Source organism: Plectropomus leopardus, chromosome 4 (genome assembly GCF_026936395.1).
Source record: "Plectropomus leopardus strain MGB_pleo_1.0 chromosome 4, ASM2693639v1, whole genome shotgun sequence".
In the NCBI taxonomy this organism is placed as follows: domain Eukaryota; kingdom Metazoa; phylum Chordata; class Actinopteri; order Perciformes; family Serranidae; genus Plectropomus; species Plectropomus leopardus.
Window position 1 is genome coordinate 17,782,124 of NC_142179.1, and position 26,923 is coordinate 17,809,046.

Consider the following 26,923-nt stretch of genomic DNA (forward strand, 5'->3'; position numbering starts at 1 on the left):
CCTTTCAAATGCAGAAAGACAGCCATCTGTCTTGCATTTGGTCTGCTGGTCTTTCCAAAGCTATTTTTCTCATGGGAGTGTGGTAACAGTGCAGTTCAGAAAGGTGAGTGTCATTCAGTCATTTTTGAATGGGAAAAAACATTTCTTTTCACCATGGACACATGGGCCTCTCATATCACTTTGATGTAGCCAATCACAACCGATAATCAAGACAAAGCAAAATAGTTTAAAAAAAAGACTGAGGTTTGTTTATCCATACATCCTCACAGTTGTGTGGGGTTTTCTGCACATACTTGTATCTGCTTAGTGTGTTGGGTGTCTCATGACTTGGGGAAAGGGTGGGTTTGAATAAGTTTTCACTTCTTCTCACTCCTTTTCGAATATATGAAGCAAGTCATTTTGTATTTGGACATTTGTTTTGCTTCATTTTTTTCAGTGTTTGTAATCATTACTTTGTTCTTTGTCGGCCTGTTTTTGTGCATTATTTTCTTTATTTCCGTTTTACAAGTTCAAAATAAATAAAAATCAAATCAAATAATAGGTGAATGCGATGCAATAACAGTTAATTTTGATTCAACAATAGGTTATTGTGATTCAACACTAGGTGACTGTGAGTAACAACAAGTTATGTGATATGAAGATGGTTGACTGCAAAGCAATAATGGGTGAGCTTTGTGCAGCAATAGATAATTGTGATCCAAAAAAATTATTTTTGATGCTAAAAAAGGGTATTTTGATGCAACAAAAGGTGATTTTGATTCAACAACAGGTGACTGAAATGCAGCAACACGTAACAGTGATGCAACAATAGCTGATTTTAACGCAAAAAAATGTTGACTGTGATGCACTCACAGGTGATAGTGATGAAGCCACAAGTGATTGTGATGCAACAAGGAATGATTGTGACGAAAAACTGTTAATTTTGATGCAACAAATGTTTTTTGCGATGCCACATCATGCATTTGTGATGCGATTTATCTTTTAAAAATATGAATAAAACGAAGTTTTGCATATTCTTGTAACTTCATCTAAAATCTTATAATTGGCAGTCGCAGGCCTAATGTGATGACACAACAAATGACTGTGAACGTTCATTAGACAGTTGTGGTAAATATGTATGAGTATGAAAAAAATGTCTGATTGTGATCAAACATAAAGGAACAGTGATCACATTGCTGGAATCAAAGATCCTCAATGTGACATTGGTCGGGAGCTAAGTGATGTCATCAGAAAAACATACAGAGGCCAGCTGACGGCACCCATAGTCATTTTGCATATGGTTACATTTGTACTGAGCCAGAGCTCATTTAATTGACCACATATATTTAATATACCAAATCAAACTAGCACTTAAATTATGTGTTAATGAACTCCAGGAAAGGGTCTCCTGCTGTAATTTTTGAGGAGCTACTTGTTTATGTTTGCAGATGCTGGCTGTTGTACAAACTCATCCAGATGACACTCATTACAACCCTACTTTCTCCAAATATACATGGCTTTTAACACGGGATTTTGGTGCTAAGTCAGTGAACAAAAAAAACAAAACCATAAAACTTTGTACACTTTTTCAGTAGGAACACCGTTAACATATTTGAATCTCATCAGTGGAAGTGCCCATTGTATGTATGTACAGAATAAACAGTGGGAAAGTGGTGATTTGTGAACTGCAGTAAACACATCAAACATGCACCACAATTTGCACAATAAGCTAAATATGCATGGCATCCTATAATACGCTCAGAGTGCTGGACAAAACACATCCTGACTGATGCTTTGTCTGTGGATGACAGATGGTTCAAGGGGCTGACTGCATGTTTAAAATGTCAAAGACCTTTAGCACGGCGTACAACCTCTGTCAAAATGAAAAAGGAACAGAGAGTAATTGGAATATTCTGTTTCTGAGACAATGTTTTAATTGGTACGCCCACACTGCTCTGTGCAGAATGCGTACACCCTGATTTCTGAGGCAGGCATCCACCAGATTGGTTCAGACACAGGCATGGCTCCATAATTACACTCCTCTATTCAGCAGCACTGCCTGTGCGTCAGCACAAACGTCATATAGAGCTAGGGACAGGACACTGGAGAGAGAGGAGAGGACTCCTCGCAGCTGTGGTGCGTTGGGACTGTTGCTGTTCAAAGGCAGATGTGCTATCATTCACTGCCTCTCACATACAAGGTGAAAGACTGAAGAGGAGAGGCTCTGTTTGTCAGAGGCTGTACAGCATAAAAAGACAGATCAGCTCTTGTGTTATGCATCCAGCAGCAGGAGATCTATAGCAGCAGAGTGACTGGCATGCAGCCGTACAGCATCCACTCTGAGATGACGGATTATTGATTCAGGCCTGGTTTGGCTGGAAGCCCTATATGATTATGAAAAATGGTCTAATGATTTAATAAGGTGACGCTTGGTCTAGTACACGCCAGCTAAAGACTTGATGATTGGTGATTGCTCCCTCTTTCTCTCTTCGTCTCTCACTCTCTCTTGTGTGATGTTTGAGACATTACATCCACCTCTTGTCCTGGTATTGACAGTGGAAGCAGCCGTCGCCTCGGCTGGCATTAAAGGGATAGTTCAGATTTTTTGAAGTGAGGCTGTATGGGATACTTATTCATAATTTGTGTATTATATACAGCAGCTGTTAGTCAGCACGCCCCCAGTTTGGAGAAGCACCCTAGAGTTGGACACAGAAGCTAAGCAACTTACTGTTGAGGATGGAGATCAGCAACAAAACATTTTTTAGACACACAAAAATATCATTCTCAGTTCAGGTGGACACTGTATTGAAAGTATTTCCACTGCTTTTCCTCACTGTCAGACAGCTTCAGTTTCCAATCCATGCTTTCAACAAAGCCACCAGACTCCACTGACAAAAACAGTCATTTTAGCTCGCTGAACACGGGAGCTGCTGGTCTACCGCTGCGTCGGTCTGTTAGTTAGTTAGTGTTATTATGTGTCTTTTAATGAATCCAAAAGAACCTTCTTAAAACGCTTAAGTCCCACAATAACACAAAGAAACTACCTGATCAAGGCAGCGGTAGACCAGCAGCTCCCATGTTCAGCAACGTTAAATCATTGGTTTTCTCAGTGGATTTTGGTTCTGATGTAACAGTTTCATTCTCCAGTTGAAAATAACTGCCTGACAGAGAGGTAAAATACATAAATATTCAGACTCTAGCATGCACTTTGACTGATATTGATATTTTGAGGTGGGACCGTTTTTTAGGTGGCCTAAATATGTGTAGTTGCTGACGTCTCCACAGCAGATACATAATGTTAGAAGTACACTTTATTTAGCCGTACTGTGAAGGGAAAAAAATGTCAGCAAAAAAGTCCAATTTTCTTCAGTGTAATGAGCATAAAGTTTGTAAGAAAAGGTCCATACAAAGATAAAGTAGTAATTTTAGGAGATAGAATTCACAATAATTAAAAAAGTAATTATACAGAACATTTTTAAGATTTAGTTAAAGTTAGTCATAATTTTACAAAAAACCTCATATACTGAGGCTATTGATTCCAAAAATGGGGACGTTGTGTAAAATATAAACACAGAAGAATGCAACTATATGCAAATCCCCTTTGCCCTATATTTATCTAAATACAATTTAAAGACAAGATATTACCCAAACTGGGTAATATACCACCCACTGATAAGTAGTTAAAAAAAGTCTTTAGGAAAATTAAATCTGTAACATGTTGTTTAATGACAAATATCAGGCTTTTTTTTTTCTTACTTCAAGGTATATGCGTATATGTGGAGCACTACTTAAATATAAAATAAGACCTCCTTCTGACAGCTTTGTGTTTCACTGATTAAATGTATACAGGTCTACTTTTCAAACCCCCAGCATAACAACCACATGATAATGATGATGATTATAAGAACGACACCGGTGATGGTGAGAATGATTATGACAATTAGTGCCTGCAAATTAATAGCTCCTTATAACTCATTTACGCACATAATCTGAAAACATCTAGTAGATAAATTAAATAACCTCTTCAGCAGAAACCTCTTTCACCTCTCTCTCTCTCTCTCTCTCTGTCAGACAAGGACACTCACACCTCGTTCACAACTCAAGGCAAGGCCAGTGAAGCCTGTCACAAACCGAGAGGAAACTTTAACTCCTGATGGCCCAAAAATGAGATGCATAAAGGTTGGTGATTAACCACTAAATTCAGCATCCTATTGTCCGAGATGCCCTTGAGCAAGAAATTCCTCCTGCTGTGCACCTGACCCTTCCCCCAGAGCAAGCGGAGCGAGGAGCATTTCCCTGAAGGGGATCAATGAGGTATCACATTGTACATGATCTGCTTTGATGCTGATACCTGTCCTCTCCCTCTTCTCTCCTCCCAGCGATTTTCATTCCTAGCAGCTCCCATCCTGACTGACATTTGCTCAGTAGCCTATCCACACACCCGTCCACCAAGCCACCGACACCGGGCTCTCTGACGAGAACCAGCCACACAGAAAACATTGTGTGGAGCAAGCTCCGGTCAGTGCCTGTCAGCTGAGAGAGAGAGAGACTGTGTCAGCTCTGTCCACAGAAAGAGGTGGAGACAGAGAAATGTTTCCACCCACAATGTAACACACATAAAGATATGAGAACAAAGTTCTTTACTAAAATTACATGTAAACTCCATGATTTTGATGCTCTCTCTGACTAGATTAAAATGCAGCATCTACATGGAGAAAACAGTGTCAGTACCAGAGAAGCAGCAAGATATGTCAGTGCACGTCACAGCCTGAGACAACCAGCACAACCAACCAACCAACACATAACAGCTGGAGTTCATCTTCTCACAGCTCACACCGCCTATTCATTTATCACTCTACTTTATTACTTTACTACTTACTTTATTATTGATTTTGAATTAATATATTGTTGTTCGCTGGTTCACACACACACACACACACACACACACACACACACACACACACACACACACACACACACACACACAAACTTTAGGGTTGCACTGATACCAGTTTTAAGGTACACTGTCATATGCAAGTTGACGATTATTGTACCATTTACATTTGCTTACCTACAATATTGAAAAAAAAAGCATCTCACCTCTTATTTTAATTAATTTCGGGGGGGGGGTCTTTACATATACTTGCTACAAAATGGTTTTAAGTTTTAATTACAGTAATAAAACATTTATTCAAAAAACTAACCCTTTTGATTGATAATAATTCTGTAATACTGTGATAATATAAAAAAACGTGATATTTTCTTAGTTATAGATAGATCTCCAAATTTAATATTCATGAATGAATGTATGTGATATGTGTAGGCTTAATTTTTTTTGTTGGTTTTATAAAATGCTTTGGCAGTAACAATTTTTGGTGATGCTAATAGAGCTATTTAAATTTGCGAGAGAGAGAGAGAGAGACGAGAGGGAGAGGTTGAGTGGGAGAGAGAGATAGAAAGAGAGAGAGAGAGAGAGAGAGAGAGAGAGAGGGAGAGAGAGAGGGAGATCTCCTCCTTGGCTCACACCCGTCAGTGTGGCAGTGTGATTTTGACTGACTGGCTGACTGACGGGGGACTCTGGAGGAAACACACAGGGAGAAGGGACGACACGCACACTCCGGGTTTCTTTTTTTTCTGTCATCGTTGTCACGGCTGATGGTTTTCTAGCTGCGCCGCCTGTATCCACCTCAGCATCGGATTTTGCTTCATTTCTCCCCTCCTTGATTGGCTGAACCGGAGCTGAACCCAGCCAACCTGGGCCGGGCTGTGGGGCTGTTCAGCGAGCCTTATAGCTGAAGTTGGCACCCGAGATGAGCGCCTGGAGACCCGGGAGCGGGGCTCTCTCTTCGCCGGGGAGAGGGTCTGGGTCGTGGCGGTGCTGGTGGTGGTGGGTTATGTTAATCGGGGTGGCCGTGGGCTCCGGGGATCCGTGGATGTCCGCGGAGGCATGTCTGTCGTCTTGTTCTTGCAGCGGCACCAGGATCTCCTGTGTGGACCCGGAGCGGGGTATCAGTGCTTTCCCCGTCCTGCAGAGCGAGGCGGAGATGGAGAACATCACCGACATGTGAGTGTCTCCCATAAGCATCACATTTACAGAGATAATGATGTCGGATTCATCAACGCTCCTCTTATTTATCCCGCTTTTATTCATGTGGTTGTATTTTCCAACACTCTCCAAACAAATGAATGTCATCCTTTCCTCCTCCTCTGCCAGCTGTGTCTGGAGCTGACGGTCCGCAAAGAAAGAGCCACACCAAATCTTGTTTTTTTTTTGCTTTTTTTTTTGCAATGGTTCTTGATCTCATACATGAATGTAAAGCGAATTCACACATTTAAGAGCTAGGCTATATATTAAAACCCCATTAATTTACTAGGCACAGGTTCCGCTTAGACGCGCATCATGTGTAACCTACATTGCATAACAGACTCATTGCCATCATGGGGCACATCAGTCTTTCAACAACAGCGTGCAAACAGCATATTTCCAAAAAAGAAAGCAGCTAAAGCTGATAGACTTGATTCTGACTATAAGACAAAGCCCTGTCTGTGTGCGAGCGCGTGCATGTGCATGTGCCTGTATGTATGTGTGTGTGTGGACCCAGACACGCACACCAGACACCACTGTCCAAATATTAGTACAGACACTTCCCAAGATGGCTTATATGAGGGTATACAAATGAACTGCAGAAGCTCAGAAAAATCGATGTTCAAGAGAAAAAAAAGTCTAATCAGAGTAAACGTTTTAAGATCTGCTCTTCGGGGATGACAAAATCTCAGTGTGCTTATTTGAAATGCACTGTACCCCCTTTTTCTTGACACGTCATGTGGCCTAGAAATAAACCGTGACACGTCTGAGCGTTTATATCTGCGAGCAATTAAAAGAGGAGATTAAAATATCGAATTGCTGCAATATCTTTCCTGGCAGAGATAAACGGCCTTGTTGATAATGACTTGTCAGAGATGAACTTGGGAGAAGCCTTGGACGCTGTTTAAATGAGCCAGCAGTCTGCTGAAAAGCATTCACTGAGTGCTTGGCTAATGTAAACAGACAAATTACTACTGATGACCGTGCGACGGCTAATTCCAAAACGACCTTGCCAAAAAAAAAAAAAAAAAAAACACAAAAAACCAACAACCAGTGAGAGACAGGTTATCGTGTCCCCTGTCTGTGTTAATTGGTTAGACATCATGTTTTTATGACATCTGCACACAGTCTGACAGAACAGAATGGGCTTTCAGCGTCAGTGTGAATTTCAAAATGGGTGTTCAAACTAAAACACAGCAGCTTGTGTTTCTGTGTCATCTCTGCCTTATGTATGGATGTCTTTAGGATAAAGTCTGTGTCAAACAAATTCTATTTAGTTCTCATCTGCTAAGAAAATATCCTCACAGTTGAGCTGGGTGTGCTAAATGACTGACAGATAACCTCATATTGGTAAAGTGGGAGATTTTGGGGGGTGCTGACTTTTCTAAAAATATTAACTCAAGAGAGACGACAGAAAAGTTATTTTACAGGTCATACAGTCTTTAATTAAGATAAAAAAAAACAAATTTTAACCCGCAACATAAATATCTTGTGTCATAATGCTGACATTATTGCCCAAAGGCGGTCATCAAGACAGAGCCCAGGTGGGGCTTAAGCACTTGCCCTTTTGGCTTCTGACTAGATAAGTGTCCTTTTTGCAAGACAGTTTTTTTCTGTTTAATGTTTCTTTTTCTTTTTTTTTAACCCATGGCATCAAATCTCAATTAAAAGCCACTTTTGATGCATTTGGGTTCTATTTCTGCGAGACCGCCCGAGCCCGTTCCCTTGTGAGAGCCACCACAGTTAACGTACACAAATCAAGCGCCCTCCCTGACCTGCCCTCAGTCAGCCAGTTATCGATGGCGTTTGCCCTAAGACTAGTTTTTTTTTTTTTGTCGCTGTTGTGAAATAAAACCCTGTATTGAAATAAAGACATTTGTAAGTAAGTAAAAGATGGGGTTCTTTATGTAACTTTATTATACTGTTATTTTATAAATAATTATGAGACAGGTAACCCTTTTTTGTGCTTGAGTACCTGCCCCAAATCAAATTTCTACACTAAAAACATTTATTCAGAATTGAATTTTAGTTGTGTATCATCATTGTCAAGCAATTTGAAGCTTTATAAAACTAAATTTTATGAAACAGTGTGTCTATGATACTGCTTTCAAAGAGTGAGTTTAATTTATCAGTGTGCAGACCCATGGCATTGTGGGTCAGCTTCTTTTATTATCGAAAGGCACATATCAAATGTTTTCACAGTTTTTTTTCAACAGTATTCTTTTCAGGCTTTATTTGGTCTTTATTTGATCATGATGACGGAGAGCTGACAGGAAATTAGGGGAGAGAGGAGAGGTGATATGCAACAAAAGTCCCCTGTTTGCCAGACTTGTAGTGGGCTTGCTGTAATAACATGGTGTGTGTGGTAAAGCGTCTTAGACCACCACTCCCATAGGCCAACAGTTTTAGGGTTAGGTGTTGCCTTTTTAATCCTCACTGATCATCTTTTAACTTGTATTGACTTTTGAGACTGGAGAGATTTAAAATCGAGATGCAAATTTCAGGGGGGGATACAGGGGACACGTCCCCCTCAATATGTAGTGCATGTGCATTTGTCCCCGCCCCAACAGAAACGCATAAGTAGCAGAGGACTTTTATTTTGACAAATTATCTAATGTACACGATAAATGGATGCAGAAAAGGCACAAATTGAAGCCTAAAATCTCTCCAAAACACTGGGAATTAATTGTTAGATGCTCAAAATTTCCTGGCTTTTTTGACATAATCTACACCCTGGGTAAAATACAATGTATCATATTGTTTTGGTCTAATCATCAACAAATGTAAATCTTATATTGAAGGCCCCTCACTGCTACAGCCATGTAATGATCTCAGAAGTCAATGAGTCTAATTAAGAATGCGTTTTTGTTCCCAGTCGGATGCTGTGTGTCTACATGAAAAGCATTATTTAATGACCTTATGATTTAGCCAAACATATGTGCAACAGTGAGACCGAAGGTTTCTTCCTGCTCTGCCTGTTACACCATGTTCCCTTCGTAGGTGAGATGTTCTGGTTTTGTTTATCTCTCAACGTCCCCAGACATCTGATCCCAAAGCTGTGATATCTGGAAAGTAGACATACTGTTTTTCAGAACCTGTTCACAAAGTTTTACTCATTCACACGAGGGAGTTGCCCACAATCATCTCCCGTTAACGGGTCAAGTGCCCTGCTCCAGTGCAGCTGAGGAAAAGAGGAGAGCCTGGTGCTGTTTCTCTACTTTAAAAACAACCAGCTCCTTCGTGTGCCATCTATCAGCTGCATTCCTTTAGGAGTTCATTTTTTAATTTTGAGCTCTAATTATATGTGCTTATTATGTCCCTTTGTCTTGTTGAAATGCTTCTGTTTATGCGTCCCTCCGTTAACAAATGAGCCTTCTGACACACACTTATATCCCCTGACAGCTACATCGCCAACCAGAGCAGCTTCTCCTCCATCAACGACAAAGACCTGCACTACTACAAGAATCTCAGGAACCTGTGAGTTTCTTATGCCGTATATTACCAAGACAAACACTTTGTCCCAGGACAAATATTCAGGGGTAGAGTCAAGACATAAAATTGCTGATAAATGATCAAACACAGTGTTTTTATGTCATATATTTTTATATTTAGTGGTTGTTAACTACATCACATATTGCGTTAAAGGGAGAGTTCATCCAAAAATCGAAAATGCATGTCTTTTCTCTTACCTGTAGTACTATATATTGATCTAAATTGTTTTGGTGTGAGTTGTGGAGTGTTGGAGATAACAGCCATAAAGATGTCCGTCTTCTCTCGGATGTAAAGGAACAAGACGGCACTCGACTTGTGGTGCTCAAAAATTCAACAGCTCTCTGTTGTTCCAGTATTCCTGATCAGCTTACTGAAGATAATCCACAGACCTTATTGTGAGCAGTTTCATGTAGGAACTATTTTCTTTCTATCAAACTACACCCGAAAACTGTATCACTGCGCAGAGGGAAGCATGCATCAACACATCGACGAGAGGCTCGTAAAAGGCGAGATGTAAACATTGACTCCTCATTATGTTTATATACAGCTAATTTGATATAAAAACAGGCAAATTTGCAATACACTATGCAGTCATAGTGACTACAGTGTTATTTTTTAAATTACTTTTTTTATTAACATTTAATCAAAATCATGTTTTTTCCCTAAATCTAACCAAACTGCATTTGTTACCTAAACCTACGACAAAAGTCTGTATTATGTTTATTATCAAAATGTAACTGAAATCCTGATCTCTCCCTAACTTTAACCAAAATGCTATTGTTGCCTAAACCTTAGACAGGAGTGTGGACACAAAGCAGAAGTTCTGGTGTAAAGGTCCTGCAACAGCGTAATTAAAGAGCAGTTTAGTTACACAGACACGTAATTTCTGGGAGACAGAGTTGCAGTAGATGCACACTTCCTTCTGCACAGTGGTAAGGTTGACAGGTGCAGTTTGGTAGAAAGAAAATAGTTCCTACATGAAACTACTGCCAACAAGGTCTGTGGATTGTGCTTTAAGCACCACAAGCTGAGTGCTATCCAATTCCATATAAACATCTTTACAGCCGATATCTCCAAAACTCAGCAACTCACACCAAAACAATCTACATTGATAAATAGCACTATAAGTGAGAGGAAAAATGTGTATCTTTTATTATGGGGTGAACTGTCCCTTTAAAATGCTCCTACTGTACACAAACATAGAGCCAAAATATAAGCAGCATTTTAAGGCAGAATGTATAACAGTTTCACTACATTTTAATGGCATTTCAACAGTAATTCTATACTTATTTAGCTTGTTAAAATCCACCAAATGAGAAATATTGATTTACTTTTCCTTTATTGATTATTCTCCTTCTTGGCTTCAGGCAATATGCAACAGTATTTGTGTCTGTTGCTTTAAAAATCCTGCTGAGTTGATCTTAGGGTGTTTTATAGATACTGTATTTTGCTATGCATCTGTGTCTCATTTTATTTCTTATAACAGTTGTCCTGAGTAGCACTTTCTTGCAATGTAATAATCTGTTAAGTGGACACTACCTAATTTCCAAGCCAATATCACATTTGGTAAATAGATACTACAAAGCATGGTACACACCGCAAGAGTATATGCTTTTAATTGTGGTTGGACCCAGTGGGAACAAAACAAGTGCTGCTTTTGAGCCACAGTCATATAGATAACTGTTCCACATGTCTGAGAAATATTTTATGTACAATTTCATTCTGTCTTGATACTAATATGATAATGCCGTTTCACAGTTATGATATTTTTACAGTAATCATTTGTTAAGTGTCATGTTTTATAAATAGTGAAGTGAAAATCTGTGCTCGGTCGCGTCAGATGAGGTGAATCAGTCATAGAACATCTGTTAGACCAACTTTTCATATCAGATAATGATGTCTTACAGCCTCACCTCAGCTGATGACGGGCACACACTCTCTGCACCTGGTTTTAATAGTGCTGAGTAATGCACAGTGTGCAGGAATATTAAAGGCACCTGACTCTTTAAAGTGTTTTTTTGTACATAAAGAGGCTTTTCATTGAGACATCTGTTAAATTCACAAATGTGCATGTGCTGACATTGTATTCGAGCATACTTGTGAATATCCCTGAACAATGGCTCACTGGAAAGATCTTTCAGTGGGAAATTTGTATGGAGCCCCCTTTATTAGAGAGGCGAAATCGTTATTGAGTATAATTGATTAATCTCTTTTTTTCCAGGACAGATTATAGTGTAGTATTCATGATACTCAGTGCAAATTGTTCCCGATGCATAAAGAAAGGTGATCTGTTGATGTTTGTGCAAACCTAAATTTAGCATGACAGTAACGTTTGGGGTACACGGGGGGGACTGGCCATCTGGCATACCAGGCACTTTCCTGGTGGGCTGACGTGCCTTTTGTTGTTGTTGTTGTTGTTGTTGTTGCTGTTTGACCGCCCAGTAAAACAGGTAGATAGGTAGATTGGCCCATTTCTTAAACACTAGGCTGTCCCAATCCCATCTTTAAACTGCTCTGTTTTCTGGTTCAGTGCTTTTAATAAACAGTGCACTTGCACAAACAGAGTGCCATAATAGATAAGACAAAAAGCAAGGGAGACGCAGAGAAACTGCAGGCCGAAAAAAGACTTTTGACCCCGACTCTCTCGACCCTTGAGAGACTTACTGGTCAGAGTGAACTCAAGTCAGCGGCTGTTGTGGCAGCAGCACAGTGACTGCATCTCTCCTTCTTTACTCTTGCCGTGCAAAACCTGTTCTCATTCCCAGGTCATCAAATGACGACAATATGTCACGCCCCTCTGTGTCTCTTAGCCACGCACAGGGCACCCTTTATCGTATCTATGTGACGCACAGCTGAAGCACACTGTAACACCTGGTTGATGTTGTAAAATGGTTGAGGTTAGGTTCAGGCAACAGAACTACTTGGTTAGGTTTATAAAGACGATCAGGTTTTGGTTTTAAATAAGAATGTTTACGATGTAAATTGATTCAAATACATCACTTGGGTAACGTCGATGTCGGTTCGTAAATTCTGTAACGTTATGTTAAAACAAAACTGGTTTCACACGTGACAAAAGTCAGTTTTTTTTTAACCATCCATCTGTCCTCCCTGCCATTCTACATGGACATTTTCACATTTTATAGGACCTCAGTTAATCACAGCATCAATTACTGCTGTGGTTGCATCCCACAAAGACGCTAAAGTGCGCCCTTGGCATGAATATAACAAAACAAAGGGCATGACAAAGCGTCAGTATCTGACGCCCTGTGAAGTATAACGGGCTGACGCAAACAGGATTGAGGAACCATAATTATGGGAATCTGCATCAGAAAGTGATTTAATTTTAAGGCTGTCATGATGTAAGGCTATGTAAAGCTCAACCCTAAAAAAAAATCGAACTAGTATGTATGAATGTGCAATAGGCTGTGCTGCACGACAGCCTGTCAAAATAAATACGGGGGGGGGCTGATGTCAGTGCTGTGTGACACAGTTTTCACCATTAATTGATTGCACAAATGGGTACATGATAATGTACCCAAAATTTCTAAGAGTACAATTCCCAGGCCCCCACTTAAAATGCTGACAAAACCTGCACACTTGTATAATACTGCATGTGTATGACATTAATGCATTTGTATTAACATGCATTTATCCGATCGATTGTGGCGGCCAGGCAGGGCCAAAATGCTGTGACCACCCCTGGGGGTACATTACCGTTGTCTAAAGAGACAGGCACATTAATTGATCTCTCGTAAGAGAAAATACTTTATGATGCCAGTCACGTTTATGTCTGATACGTTTTATCACTGCAACAGTATTTGTTTGGTGTCTCATTAACCACAAATGTTTCCAGAGGATGTATATTGTTTTCACATTAATACAGTTTTTGTTTGCATAATTTGTTTAAACATCACCTTAATGGGAAAAGCAGACAATCTAATATTTGTCTTTCTTTCAGTCTAAACGCTTTTTGTGTCCCTTTCACAGTTATAACCTCACACCATCGACCTAAACTCATATAACAATGCTAATTTTTCACAACGTGGTTAATCAGATGCGATGTGTAGGATTAGTGATAATGCAATATTAAGAGCAGACTTTGTGTTGCCAGGTGGTGATTTTTCTGGTCTATGTATCCTCCTCTAGCAGGGTCGATTAGAAACTGCTACAAAATGTATTTTCTCAGACTTCATCAGGAACCTGACTTTATGTTTTTGGTGTTGCTAATGTTGCATTTGTGGTTAATTGTTTGAATATATGCTGACGACTACGACAATGACGTATTTTTTTCCTTTTTTCTTTTGCCAGAACGGTGACCAACAGCAGGCTCACATATGTATCAAAGCTGGCCTTTCAAAACAACCTCAAGCTACAGTACCTGTAAGTTCATGCATCTATTGACACTGCGCAGATTTATCTATGACCTTTAGTGAGTCATTTGTTTGACAAAACTGTTATTCATTTAGCTGTGTTTCAATTTAATTAATTTACTGTTTTATTTATTATTGAAGCTGATGAACAGAAAATGTATGCCATAATATACAGAAGATTTATTTGTTACATTATCAAGAGAAATAACCATAAAAAAACATCCTGTGACTTCAGATTCAGACTGTCCAGTCAAATAGTGCACTGACTTTTAATAATTCAGGCCTTTTGCTGCATGTAAAAATGTGCCATTCGATTCTGTATCACCAAACTAATATTTTGTCATGGTTTACAAATGCAATCTCACTCAGATGTTCCACTTAATTTCCAGGAATCTGAAAGATAACAACCTGTCATCGCTGTCCTGGAGGATATTCAAACACCTCAACATCTCTTATCTGTGAGTTCAGTGCCGCCTTCTCTATCAGTCTGTCCATCTCCGTGTCTGTCTGTCCGTCTGTCTGTTCCTGGCTCTCTCTCTGATTTTCCTTCCAGTCATCATCACCTTCTGTAGATAAATATATTCCTATAGCAGCCGTGATGTCACCTATAGATTTCTGATGTGATGTTTTGAAGCTTGGCGACAGATTTACTGCTGCCTGCAATCTTGATTTTCTGGGGCCAGAACATAATTAATATTTTTATTTAGGTGTAGGTAACAGGGTGGAGACTGAGATAAGCTGAAGTGGGCCAGCAGCAGTTAACCACCAGGGTACAGTAAATGTGTGTCGATGAATGCAAATATATTCCCCCATACATACCCTTTACTCAGTTACACATCCCTAATTAATATTACTTGTATCAAGGCAGTAATTCTCACATTGCATTGAGTGATATTTAAAAACTAAAATTGTGTAAAAGAAATGAATGCTCTTTGCAGTTTTGCAGAAATGCAGTTTAAAGGAACAGTTCAACATTATATGCTTATGAACTTACATAAGGTTAGATGAATTTCAAATTCTGATGGCAAAAATAGCAACACGTTTTCACAGACATATAGATGCTACACCGTTGCAGCTCGTCTCTGCACGCTTTGCATTTGTCCATCGCCCAAAATACATTACGTTTTGTTGCTCTGAAATCCTGAGGCATTTTGGTCAACAGACATTAATAACACCACTTGGAAATCATAAAACAAACAAATGACTCCAAATGTTGTAGTTATTACATTTGCAGGAAATTTCGTATAGTTTGCAGAAGGCAGCTACAACTGCTTTATTACGTTTGTGGGATTATTATATTAAAAGCAGCAGATTTGTATTACATTTGTGGTTTATTACATTTGTGAGTTGTTAGTACATTTGTTACAAGCCACGCCGGCTTTTTTTCCCGGTTTTCAGTTTTTATGCAAAGCTTAGCTGACTGGCTGTTGGTGGTAGCTTCAGACTAGAATTGTACCTAAATCCACTAACTCTCTGCAAGAAATCAATTAAGCTCCTTCACCAAAATGCTGAATAACTTCTTTAAGGCATGTTGAAACTCGCAGAGTTCAATTCAGTTATTGCTTTGTCTTTTAAAATGTTCAGTCTGCTCACTGACTGTTCTTGTGTGTGTGTGTAGGATCCTGACAGGGAACCCTCTGCACTGCTCCTGTGAGAACATGTGGATCAAGCTGTTGTTAGGAGAGGAAGCAGACACTCAGGAGCTGCGCTGCATCGAGGATGGAGGAGGACGCAAGCTGCTGTCCAAACTGACACTACCTAACTGTGGTGAGGACACGGACACACACACACACACACACACACACACACACACACACACACACACACACACACACACACAGAGTAACGAGCTGGAAAAGACGTTGCGGCACAGTGCAAAGTGTTGAAGCACCTGGAGGAAAACTGTAGTTGTAATGTTTTCACCTCTACAAAGATTCGGAAGAATCTTTGTTTTGATTGTGCTCTCTCTCATGTTCTGCGTGTGTCTGACACATCTGTTTGTGTGCAAGTGTTTGTGTGTGTGTTTGCATAAATGTGAAGTGCAAGACATAACTTGTTATTGCAAGACAAGTGTGTTAAGGGTTGTGTCTGTTCTCACGGGAGGTGAGGGGGATAAACAACTGGAGAAAGTGAAGTTTGTTGTTAAAACCTATGAAAATAACTTTACAGGAATACAACTCATGCACACTAAAGCCACAGCAGTAAGGCTGTACATGTGACAGGCTGGTTTATGTGCACACGCTGTATTTCACTTATGCAGGCCTCTGCTTGTCTGTATATTGTAATTTCTTCAGACACTTTGCAAAGCTGCAATGTCTTACACATGAACGAGAAAACAAATGACCAAATGAATGCATGTATGAACACTCAGCTTTTATAGAGGGCTTAAAAATATTCCTGCAGGGTGTCACTGAAAGGCCACCGACACCGCCGTTATCTCTGCGCTTTCTTGTATGATGCATAGATTAACTGCCAGATGGAGGACAGTGAAATGCGTGACCTACAGAGCAGTGTTTGTGTGCGCTGTGTGTGAGAGAGTATTTCATGTTACAGACCTGTTACAGTCATCAGAGACATTTGCTCATAGGTGTAGAATGGTCTCTGTACAGGACATTATAGAAGCAGAAAAACAGAGAGAGCATTTGTGTGTCTCAACACATAGATGACATCATTGAGTTTCAAAGATGCTGAGTGGGGAAAATTCACTGCATGCATCACAATAAAATGAAGTGTTATAAATACCATCTGCACTATGTCCTATGGCACCGGTGACCTGCTGTCACGCAGCAGATTTCATTTCCTTTTTCTCTGAATCATCATGTTTCGGTCATCTAGGAAGGAATTCTTTTAGGAGTTATGGAAAGCTGCACTCAGTCACAACAGCAATAATCACAGCTTTATGAGCAATAAAAGACATTTTCCTCAGATTTAATTGTGAAAACTTAATGAGACAATTTTACATCTTTGTTTAAGTTGCAAAGAAACAACATTTAGTATCTCCATGAAAAATAATGTGTCTACAAATCGAAATATTCTACTCTCTGCACCAATGCCGCAGTGCATCACAACTAGGGATGTCAAATGGTAAACTGTTAATCGCTTAACCACTCAGATTATTTTTGACTAGTTACACATCTCAGTCTGCAGGTTACTCTTCTATTTTTTCCCACTGGCCACATGTGGTATTGCAATGAAAAAATTCCCTGCAGCCCAAAAAGCATTTTCCCCAAAGGCCAACATTATAAAAGCCACATCTATGAAACTGTTGACAGGAAACCTCAAACTGTCATTTTTGACTCTTCCTATTCTGAATCTTTGAGCCATAGTGGTTTTTATATCTGTAAAACTTTCCTGGAGCAGAGAAAAGTGACTCAAAAATCTGTGACATCACCATAATGCAAAGTCTATAAGCAGAGCGGAAACATTCAGGCAGGCCAGCGGGAGAAACACTACAGCGTATATTCAGTGGGCTGCATATTGTGGAAGTCAACCCGGAAACTAAAAACCTTTCTCTGCGTATGCGCCATGCGAGTAACTCCAGTGAAATAAATAGTCACCATCTTTAGTCTGTCGTCTAGGTATTATCAAAGTCTATGTGCCTTTGCAAAGTGGACTAGGAACTAGTGGAGAGTGCGGGTTGGGCGGTGGGCATGTTTCCACATGTTAACGCGGCTGGCCGGCTGTCTGACAGCACAGCCAAAAGAAAATAAAATTAAAGGCAAGACATTAACATCACAAAACATAAAAATGTCACCACTAAAAAGAGAGGGCTTTGAAATGTGGCGCTAAAGTTCACTTAGGCAGTGAAGCACCAGACTAAAAGGAAAGCCCTCTTCTACCACTTTTTTTCTTAAAAATGAACCAGTTAGTTAAAAGTTAATGGATGTTGACCTACTGAAAGCAAAATTAAAACTGACATCCCTATGTCAAGCTAACCAGCAAGCTTGCTTTCACTACCAGACAGACCAAAAACCTTTTATATGCTTGCTTAAGGGAGTGTTTATCAAGCTTGAATGTATAAATGTCAGCAGTTAATTGATGCTTTGTTCCCCCTTCTGCTTCGGTCGTCATGGATCTTTTTATTTTGGACTCTGTTCTTTTCAGGGTCAGAGTACAGCTTGACCTGTCTGTCCACACTCAGCCTGGATGTGTAGGATTTTATTATCTCAAATCTGCCTAAAAGTGACAGTTGGTAATAATTTAGAGCTTGATCCAAACAAATGATACACAGACAGTCCCAGCCTTTGGGGCAATGAGTCCAGTCAGATCCAGTTTGTTTTTGTAAAGTGAGAACTTAGAGGGATGTTAATGTCTGATTTATAAAACACACAATAACAGCAGTCACAAAAGCTTTATAGGCCTCAATTGAAACGTAATGAAATTTTCTCTCCAATAAGCCAGAACATGAATCCTAAAGTATTTTTGCCATCTGGTCCAAAATAGCTTCAGGCAGTCAGGACGCAAACAATAAGTTAGCATGCAGGAAGCTAACAATGTCATTGATAACTCCTATTGATCCGTCCCCTCTGCCTCCCTTCCATTAGCAGAGGTTATTTTTGGCATTAGCACAGAAACAGCAGGGCCCCTGGAGATGTGGGCAGGGGACCCCCTGGCAGTGTGACATATGAGGAGGAGGACATGGTGGAGCAGGGGTGCCAAATAATGCCCCAGGGCAAACAATGATACACCAAAAGTCCGAACTGCCGGCCTTTCACTCTCTCTCGCTCTTTCTGTCTTTTCTCTATCTTTTGCCTTCCCTCTCTCAGGCCGTCTCTGCTCCTTTTTATTACTCATTTTCCATTTCTGTGTCTGCACGCATGCATGACTCCCCGTCCTTCTGTCCGTCTGAGCGTTTCTGAGTGACATATGAGCAAGGCACAAAGCAGAGGAAGTGCCCAACAATGCCCTCGGGCTGACACTGATCTCTCAGGCCACCCGCATATGTCTCTCAGTCTGTGTCTCTCAGTGGACTGTTTACTGCTGGAGCACCACTCGAAAACGCTGGCAGACACACACTGTTCCCACTGCTGACCTACACTAAACTTCACTGAATGAAGGCTGCTCGAATGTTACTGCAGTCCTATGCGAGTACTGTGTCACTAAGCGAAAATCGGGGTTCCCACACAAGTTTCAAAACTTTTCCATGACTTTTCAAGGTCCCATAATAAAAACAGACTTTCTCGCCCTACTTGCCTGGCATGTGTCAAAAATATCAGATTCAAATTCTATGCAAACAAAATTCAAACCAGCTAGCATACAAAATGAAAGAGACATTTGATGGTAAACAAAACATTGTCACACATCGATGCATATTAGAGCATTGTTACATCGACAGCCACAGAAAATAAATTTGCTGTCATGTTACATTACGAAGATAGTTATCTACTATCTATCCACTGTAACAATATTCTTACACACAACAACTTTTCATTACTTTTCAAAAACTTTCAATAACTTTAACTAATTCTTTAACATTTCCAGGCCTGGAAAATGTCATAGAAAAAATGTGATTGTGATTTGATGATTTTTTTTCAATTTTTTCCATGACCATGAGAACCCTGAAAAATGTTCAAACAGCTGCACGTATTAAAACACTCAGTTGATTGTTAATATTATGATTAAAACAACAAAGCTCCATATAAACTCCGCACTCCCTTTAATAACTCATTTTTAAGTTGTGAGATTACTTGATATAAAACATTAAAACTTTTTCTAACATTAATCTTGTGGCTAAAATCTGCTTTTTACCAAATGATCCAAATGTTAATAATCAAAACCAGCTGTCCCGAGCAAAGGTGCCCTTTTCCCCGCGTGCTGTGGAGCTGACAGCAGATGGATAACCGGACCTCTGCTGGTCACATCCCAGCGCTGATGCCCTCCGTCTTCGTCCATCTGTCCATCAGTCCGTCAGTCAGTCCGTCAGTCCGTCCGTCCGTCCGTCAGTCAGTCTGTCCATTTGTTTGGCTAGGATGACTGTCCTAACAGGTTTTATTTCCCTGTGTCCTCCCCTTTTCTGTCTTTCTATTGATTATTGTTCAAGAATGATTTCCTCTGCTCTCTTTTTTCATCTCTACTGTCTCCTCTGCTTACTGTACGTGTGAATATAATGTACTGCAGTAATACTCATCTTAAATGGCAACCATTTTCCAATTTACAAAAAAAAAGAATCACATTGGGAATTTTTTGGTACTGTGAATGTAAAAAAATGTGCCAAAGTGCATCAAAAAGTAGGAATCCAAAGGTTTATTTACCAAACCTTGGGGCTTGATGATATTTGCCTTCGGCCAATTGTCAAATAAGATGATATTCACCAGTGGCAGTACTGATGTTTTTTTTGTAGTGTAATTCATTCGCATAATACCAGGGACAATAGAAAAAGTGTTTGGGACTAACACCTTCCCTGGGACGCCGTCAGGACAAAAGGACGCAGTAAACTCCCCATAGATGTGCCAGGGGACATACCCTACTATCTCCTCTGATAATATCACATTAAAAGGGAACAAACTAGGAACTAATTGTTGACGAAGGTTGTATGAGTTAAAATGCGATGCATTCAAGCTTCAGTAAAAATAGAAATTAGGTGAAGGTAAATTAGAATTTTTTCATAATTTATTCAAATGTTATCTTGAAAAATTTCATTTTTGGCAAGAAAACTGAATAAATACAGCTGTCTGAGGGAGAAATTTGTTGGTGTTTCCACAAAAATTAAAAATAGATATAAAGACAGGAAATTATGGCTCAATATAGTATATGGTAAAACGGCTTTTGAAGCAGTTATTTAAAAATGTTCTTCATGCTGTTTTTTCAAGGGTTGTTTTCTAATTTTGTATGATTAAATCTGTGCTCATTCAAATATACTGTGAAGGACCGAATGACTAAAACTGTTCAGTTACTTTATAATGAAGGTTTAAATGTTTCAAAAGCACAAAAGAGGGAACAAATCACCAAAAGAAGAGAAAAAACTGTATCTGCTGCAGCCAAGTTGCTATTTTAAGCATTGCTATTGGCCTAGAATTTCAAAATCAGAAACAAAATCAAATCGAAACCCCATGACAAAGCACCAAAGTAGAGTTTGTTTAGCAAAACTTAAGTGCCACAAAAGGATCCTCAGACCCCTGTAAGGGAGTTTGGCCTAAGCCCTTAATGTCCTCAAATGTTTGTTTACTAACCGGCCCCTGGCTTTCTGTCGTTTAGCAAAAGTGGCCCCCGGGCAAAGCCAGCTCGGTATTCCTGCAGTATAGCGTCACTACTCTACATACTTACATATCTGTCTGTGTGTCAAACTCTGTATCTCTCTGCTCCTTTGTTTTTGTGTGGTGTGCTCTTACAATGGTATATGTGAGACAAAAATGCAGCATGTGGGCACAGACTCGAGCAGTAAATGGCAGCACAGGCCGACCAAAAAGGCCAGATGGCTCTAGTGTCTGTGGGCAGAAAACGCTATTCACATGTACGAATTTCCTATAGGGAGACCACTCACTTACTTGTTAGGTAACAAGGACTTTTAACAAACAAAAACTAAAGTTGCAAAACTAAACTTAAAAAACAACACAGAAGTTGGAAAGCACAGAGAAAATCAGTGACGTACAGATTGACAGAAACAGAGGATCACGTCTGGCAGCGCTGATGTTTTATTAGGTCTTTTAAAGGTAATGAACATGATGTTTAGTGCTACGTTTGGCCTCTCTGCAGCCCTTTTTAGGCCATGCTGCTTTCATTTCAACAGTTGGACAACAGAGGGATTCAAGAGGGTTTGACATGGACAACAGCTTCAAAAACAGAAGAGCACAAAACAATTCACTAAATCACCGTCATGGGAAAGGAAACGCTAAGAATTTAAAATACGGAGGAAAAGTCGTGTAAAGATGGCATTCAGTGCCGTTTTCTTATTTTTAAATTTATTGGTGGTCCTTCATGTGACAAGAATGATGCATAGCTGAACCAGCTCAGTATCATGAGGAATTATGTCGACGTTAGATGGCTCCTCGCCTCACGATTTACGTCCAATGCAAATGCAGGGAGCAGAGTGTCCTTTTTGTAGAGGAGGAGAGCACTGTACCGGTGTGGAGGTCGAGGTGATGGATGAGGTGAGGTGATGCCTGCCTTTAATGCAGAAGACCAAAGTTTTACCTTTAGTGATGTTTCCCTAACTTTGTCATAAACACATGAATAAATAAATACAATATATATGTATAAAAGAGCGACGCACAAGAAAGATATTGATGGATTTGAGGAAAATTAAAACCTACAAATGATCTTATGTCAAAGTCAGTCAACCAATCAACTCGACTGACAACAGTTTTTAGGAAGAAAGTTAATAATCTATAACAAATTCTGGGTTTCAAAGTTGCTCGTCCAGCCGTGTCTCCCAGTCTCCTTCCTGTTTCTCTGCCTTCTTTGAGCAGTAATCACTTTGTGAATCCCTCTCATTATGCACTGACAGTCTTCAGTGTGCACAAACAACAACAGAAATATACTAAGGCAAACTCAGGGACGGACTTTGTGTTGTCACTTTTCAGCACATTTCCCTCTCTTGTTGTGTATCTCTCGCTCTCTCTTTCCTGCTTCTGCCTCTCATCACAAATCACCACATCTTTGTGGTGGAAAGGCTGGAGCCTTACATACTAAATGCGAACTCTCTAAACACCGATGTGGACGTGCCGATTGTGGGCCATAACAAGAGCTGACAACAATGACACCTCCAACAATGATGCTGAAGTATGCTGTGGTGTATTGTGCAAAGGTTTTAATCCAGAGCGGATGTTTTGCTTTTAAATATGAGCTGTGAGCAGCTATTCAGCTCCACATCACCGGGGCATATCCCCGATGCTGCGCTTGTAATTCACAGCCCATGCTCCTGGTGAATGAAGGTAATCTGAATTCAAGGAGTGTCAAGGACTCAAGTCCACAGTGCTAATGTGATGTATTCTTCACACATTTATTCTTCTGTTTGACAGGATGAAGTGCTCATTGTTACAATCTTGCCCAATTATATGCCTGTAAAAGTGATTGTTTATAGAATAAAGGTCCTTTGGTGACATTGACATCTCAGGAATTACATCTTTGCAATATAAAGTAAGAGTAAAAATCAGAGAAAATGCAAATAAGCTGCGGCTTGTGCATCAAAGTCCCACAATATATTACAAATAAAAAAACACCCGTACATTCATTTCCCATTTTCTTAATAAAAATCACAAGTAATCAGGTCTAGGTATTTGGTAAAATTATCTTGAATGACTAAATTACAGAAGCTGGGATCCAGTTTTAGGAAATAATTTACACGCAAGACCAAAAAAGCACCTATTTCCAATAATTTTTCCTGGCAATGTGATTTGTGTAAAACAAGAACACGTCATAGACTGGCTCAGTGTGTCACTTACAGACATTTCCGTGCCTCCCAAAAACCACCAGGAGGCAGATAAGCCTGCCAACTTTGACTGCTTGAATGAATGAAAATGTGAGTGAGATGGTTCTTAGTTTCATGAGTTGTTTCCCAGCTGAAACATCTCCATCTTAGCATGATGGACAGATCAGCATGGGACCTGGAAAAAAAAGTCCAGGTTTTGCCTGTCAGTGCAAATCTGGAGTGATGTTGTAATCCATGTTGTCACTGTAACTATGTTTACTTTAAGTTGGTGACAAATTGGTGAAAAATAAATTTGCTGACAAACATTAATAAATACAGATGCTCTCATACTGGCCACAACAAGTCACTTGATGGTGTTAATTCCTCCAGCAGAGTGTAGAGATTTGAATAATCCACAGTAATTCAAAAAGCACTGAAGCTGTTCTGGAGGCTGGTGCTTCACTTAGACAGTTTATATGGGATTTCCTTTAATTTGTCATCCATCTGTATTTCTGCTGGTTATGCGGAGGTGCATGAAGAGAGCAAGTACATAAAAATGCAGAGAATATGTTGACATGTGCACTCAGTAGCTGATGAAATTTTAGCCATTGTTTGTGTTGGCTCAGACTTAAAGTAATAACCTTGAAGATTTAGAAAAAATATATATATATCTGTTAACTGTTAAGACTATCTTTCACCAAATGAGAAAACACAGCAGTGACTGGGTGTATGGCCCACTGATGAAAACCAGTGTGTTAAGTATTACAAAGTAGGTGTTTGTGGCGACATTCAAGGAAACAATTACAAGTGGCGCTCAGTTAGTGACACAGTTTCCATCACCCAGCAGTGGTTCGTCTCAGGCCCGTTAGCAGAGGACAAAACTGGAAGTCGCCGCTCTGGCTAGTGGAAGATAGTCACTTGGCCAGTGTAAGTCTTGAGTTCTCTTGCACTGCAAGCCCAATGTTGTTGAATATCCTGGTCATTTTACAAGTGTAAGTTATATTATTTTGGCTTGATACTCCACTGAACAACTGTTACAGGAGAGCACGGGGCCCTGCCTCTAATGCTGTATCTAATTCTTATCCATGGACGATCTGCCAGAGAGGGTACACATGGCTAATCCAACAAACTTTCTCTTCACCTCCCTTGCATTTGAAGCAACAAACTGTTTCCGACCCTGAAACAGAACATAGCTGCAATTACTGCCGTAGGCACGACCAAAGAGAACGAAACAAAAATCTTCAAAATTTCTCAGCACAAAAGTTCATTCTTTACTTTTAGTCTGGCAAGAACAATTCCAAACTCAAGGTTCACTTTCTAATAATAGTAGCTACTGAACAAAGCTGTCTTCATCTCCATCCAGAGACGAAGACAGCTGAGCGCGAGGGAAGCTTTGAATTGACAAAATGTAAATGCATTTAACCAAACGCACTAAAAAAATAAATAAATAAAATGCATATATATATATATATATATATATATATATATATATATATATATATAGTGAATTGCTTGGCTTGCTAGTTGCAGACACTTGACTGCCAGTATTTTACATATGTTAGCAAGTGGTTGCAGGTGGGCTGTGTTGCATGCCAAATGCTCAAGCACATGCATAATTGTAAAATCTTTCCACGTAATGACTCATGTGTTGACATAGACACAGGCTGGTCCGCACGTGCTAATTACGGTAAATTCCTCTTCAATTCCACTTGTTGATTCTGAACACATCCGAGGTGCTAAAGGATTACAATCACACAGGATGTCATGGGTGGTTTGACTAGCAAAGCTGCGCCCGTTAATAACTGAACATGGAAATAATCCTGCACGTACTGGCACGTCGTGACAACTGCACTCACATCAGAACCAAATAGGTTTCTATAAGTTTTATTCTGATTTCTAGGCACTGTGGGGTCTCACTTTGTGTGTGTGTGTGTGTGTGTGTGCGCGCGCGCGCGTGTGTGTGTGCGTGCGTGTGACCTGCAGATGGCTGTAGTGTCAGTAGAAAGCTGATTTACCAAGAGCCTGTTAAGATATGTGGTTTGATATGGCAGCTGGCCTGCCACCACTGAAATGACTGGTTTTTAGTGTGTCTCACAGTGATTGAGTGGGTTGCCGTAGTGATAAGTGGGTTGCCCTGGTGATAAGCATTCTGCCGACGGACAGAAGAGGTTGAAGAGAAGGAGGGGGAAGAACGGGAGAGGAGAGGGTTCGATAAGGAATCTGTCCAGTTTTATCTGCAGTAGCTGTCGACACCCATTTCTTCTCGTCTTGTTTCCACTTCCCCTTTTATTCTCTTCATTTTGTTCTCTCCTTCTTTACTTTTTGTTCTTGTCCTCACTTTTTTTCTCGTCTGTTCTTCTCTTAGTTCTCATCTCGTATCCCCTCTCATCTTTTTCCTTAGTTTGCTTCTCTCTCCTTCCTCCTCTTCACCTCTCTCAGAGTGCTTCTCATTATACCAACGTGCCACCGTGTTTCCCTCACCCGCATGCCTTCCTCGCTTCTTAGCTCCTCCAAGACTCGCATTGTGAGAGAGAGATGCAAAGAAGAAGAAAAAGCATAAGCTGCCAAATGAGAAATTCCATGGTTCTGTAGCATCAGTTTTTAAGGGAAACTTTGACGATTTTCAACCAGGTCTGTGTCACCACGGTATGGGAGGTGTGCAGATGAATGGAGTTTGGCCTCCCCGTGTGCTGCCTGCTGTAAGAACTCCCCGCCCATGTCGTTAGCAAAAATCTGCATGCCCTTTGGCGAATTTGGCTGCCGGATGGACGGTAAGCTCAGGGAGCTGGCAGCACAGTGGGCACCTTAACACCGTTCATCTACATCCATACTACGGTGACACAGACCTGGCTGAACGGAGGCAAAGTATTTATTTAAGAGACATTAGTTGTAGTGCCACATTTGAAGGCGCGGCATTAATACGTCATGCCACTTCATAAAAAACTTTGCGTAGGATACTGTGCTCCCTCGCCATAAATAAGTGGACTGCAAACCTGGAATTATCCAGACTTTACCCAGAGGAACTGCATGTGAGAACGCAAATGTCTGAATCACTGGAGCTGACATCACAGGCTTTATCCTGCCAGCTCCTTTGTTAAAAGTTCGTGCAATGTCCGATTGAGCTGAAGACAACAAACTCCCCCAGGTGAAGAAGGGGGTCATTTTCACAAAAACAGCTATGAAAATGTCTGACTGGAGAGATGACAAAACTGGGAACTTAAGTCGGTAAGGGCCGAAGCCGAAAGCGTCAGACAAATTCTAGGACTCGCCAACGGACTCAAATTATGACCCAACTATGTGACCATGATGTAATTTGCATCATATCCTGCCTCGTGCCCGCTCAGGTGCCATCCCTAACGTAAATCTGACCTGATCTGATTCTCTGGAAATTGTTCGGACTCCATATGAGAAAACGTCTCACCCTCTTTAAGGTGCATTTAAGGAATTTGAAGATCCTCTAGGACAGTGGAGGGACAACGACTTACGGGTCACAGGCGGAGAGAGGACACGAGGAGGCGTAATGAAAAGCAAGCTTGCTTCTCGTCTTGTCTCGGCTTGTTTTCTTTTCGTCCTCTTCTTTTGGTTTTCTTCTCATCTTCGTTTTTTTTGTTCTTCTTCAGGTTGTCGTCTTGTCTCCTCGTCTTGTCTTTT

The 26,923-nt window shown here is 40.3% G+C and overlaps 2 protein-coding genes across 3 annotated transcripts in view; one reads left to right on the plus strand and one right to left on the minus strand.

Moving 5' to 3' along the window:
* The window catches only part of LOC121944766 (solute carrier family 28 member 3-like), a 100,987-nt gene that overhangs the window by 15,458 nt on the left and 58,606 nt on the right, over nucleotides 1–26,923 (minus strand). The gene's annotated exons all lie outside the window — the stretch shown is intronic.
* The window catches only part of ntrk2a (neurotrophic tyrosine kinase, receptor, type 2a), a 108,835-nt gene continuing 87,040 nt past the window's right edge, over nucleotides 5,129–26,923 (plus strand). Inside the window, exons 1-5 of one of the 2 annotated variants that reach the window (XM_088076674.1) lie at nucleotides 5,129–6,043; nucleotides 9,467–9,541; nucleotides 13,865–13,936; nucleotides 14,316–14,384; nucleotides 15,545–15,693. In XM_088076674.1, the coding sequence (XP_087932800.1) occupies nucleotides 5,790–6,043; nucleotides 9,467–9,541; nucleotides 13,865–13,936; nucleotides 14,316–14,384; nucleotides 15,545–15,693 (619 nt within the window). In that variant the 5' untranslated portion in view covers nucleotides 5,129–5,789. The remainder of the gene's footprint in view (nucleotides 6,044–9,466; nucleotides 9,542–13,864; nucleotides 13,937–14,315; nucleotides 14,385–15,544; nucleotides 15,694–26,923) is intronic. The other variant, XM_088076675.1, reaches the window with a different exon arrangement.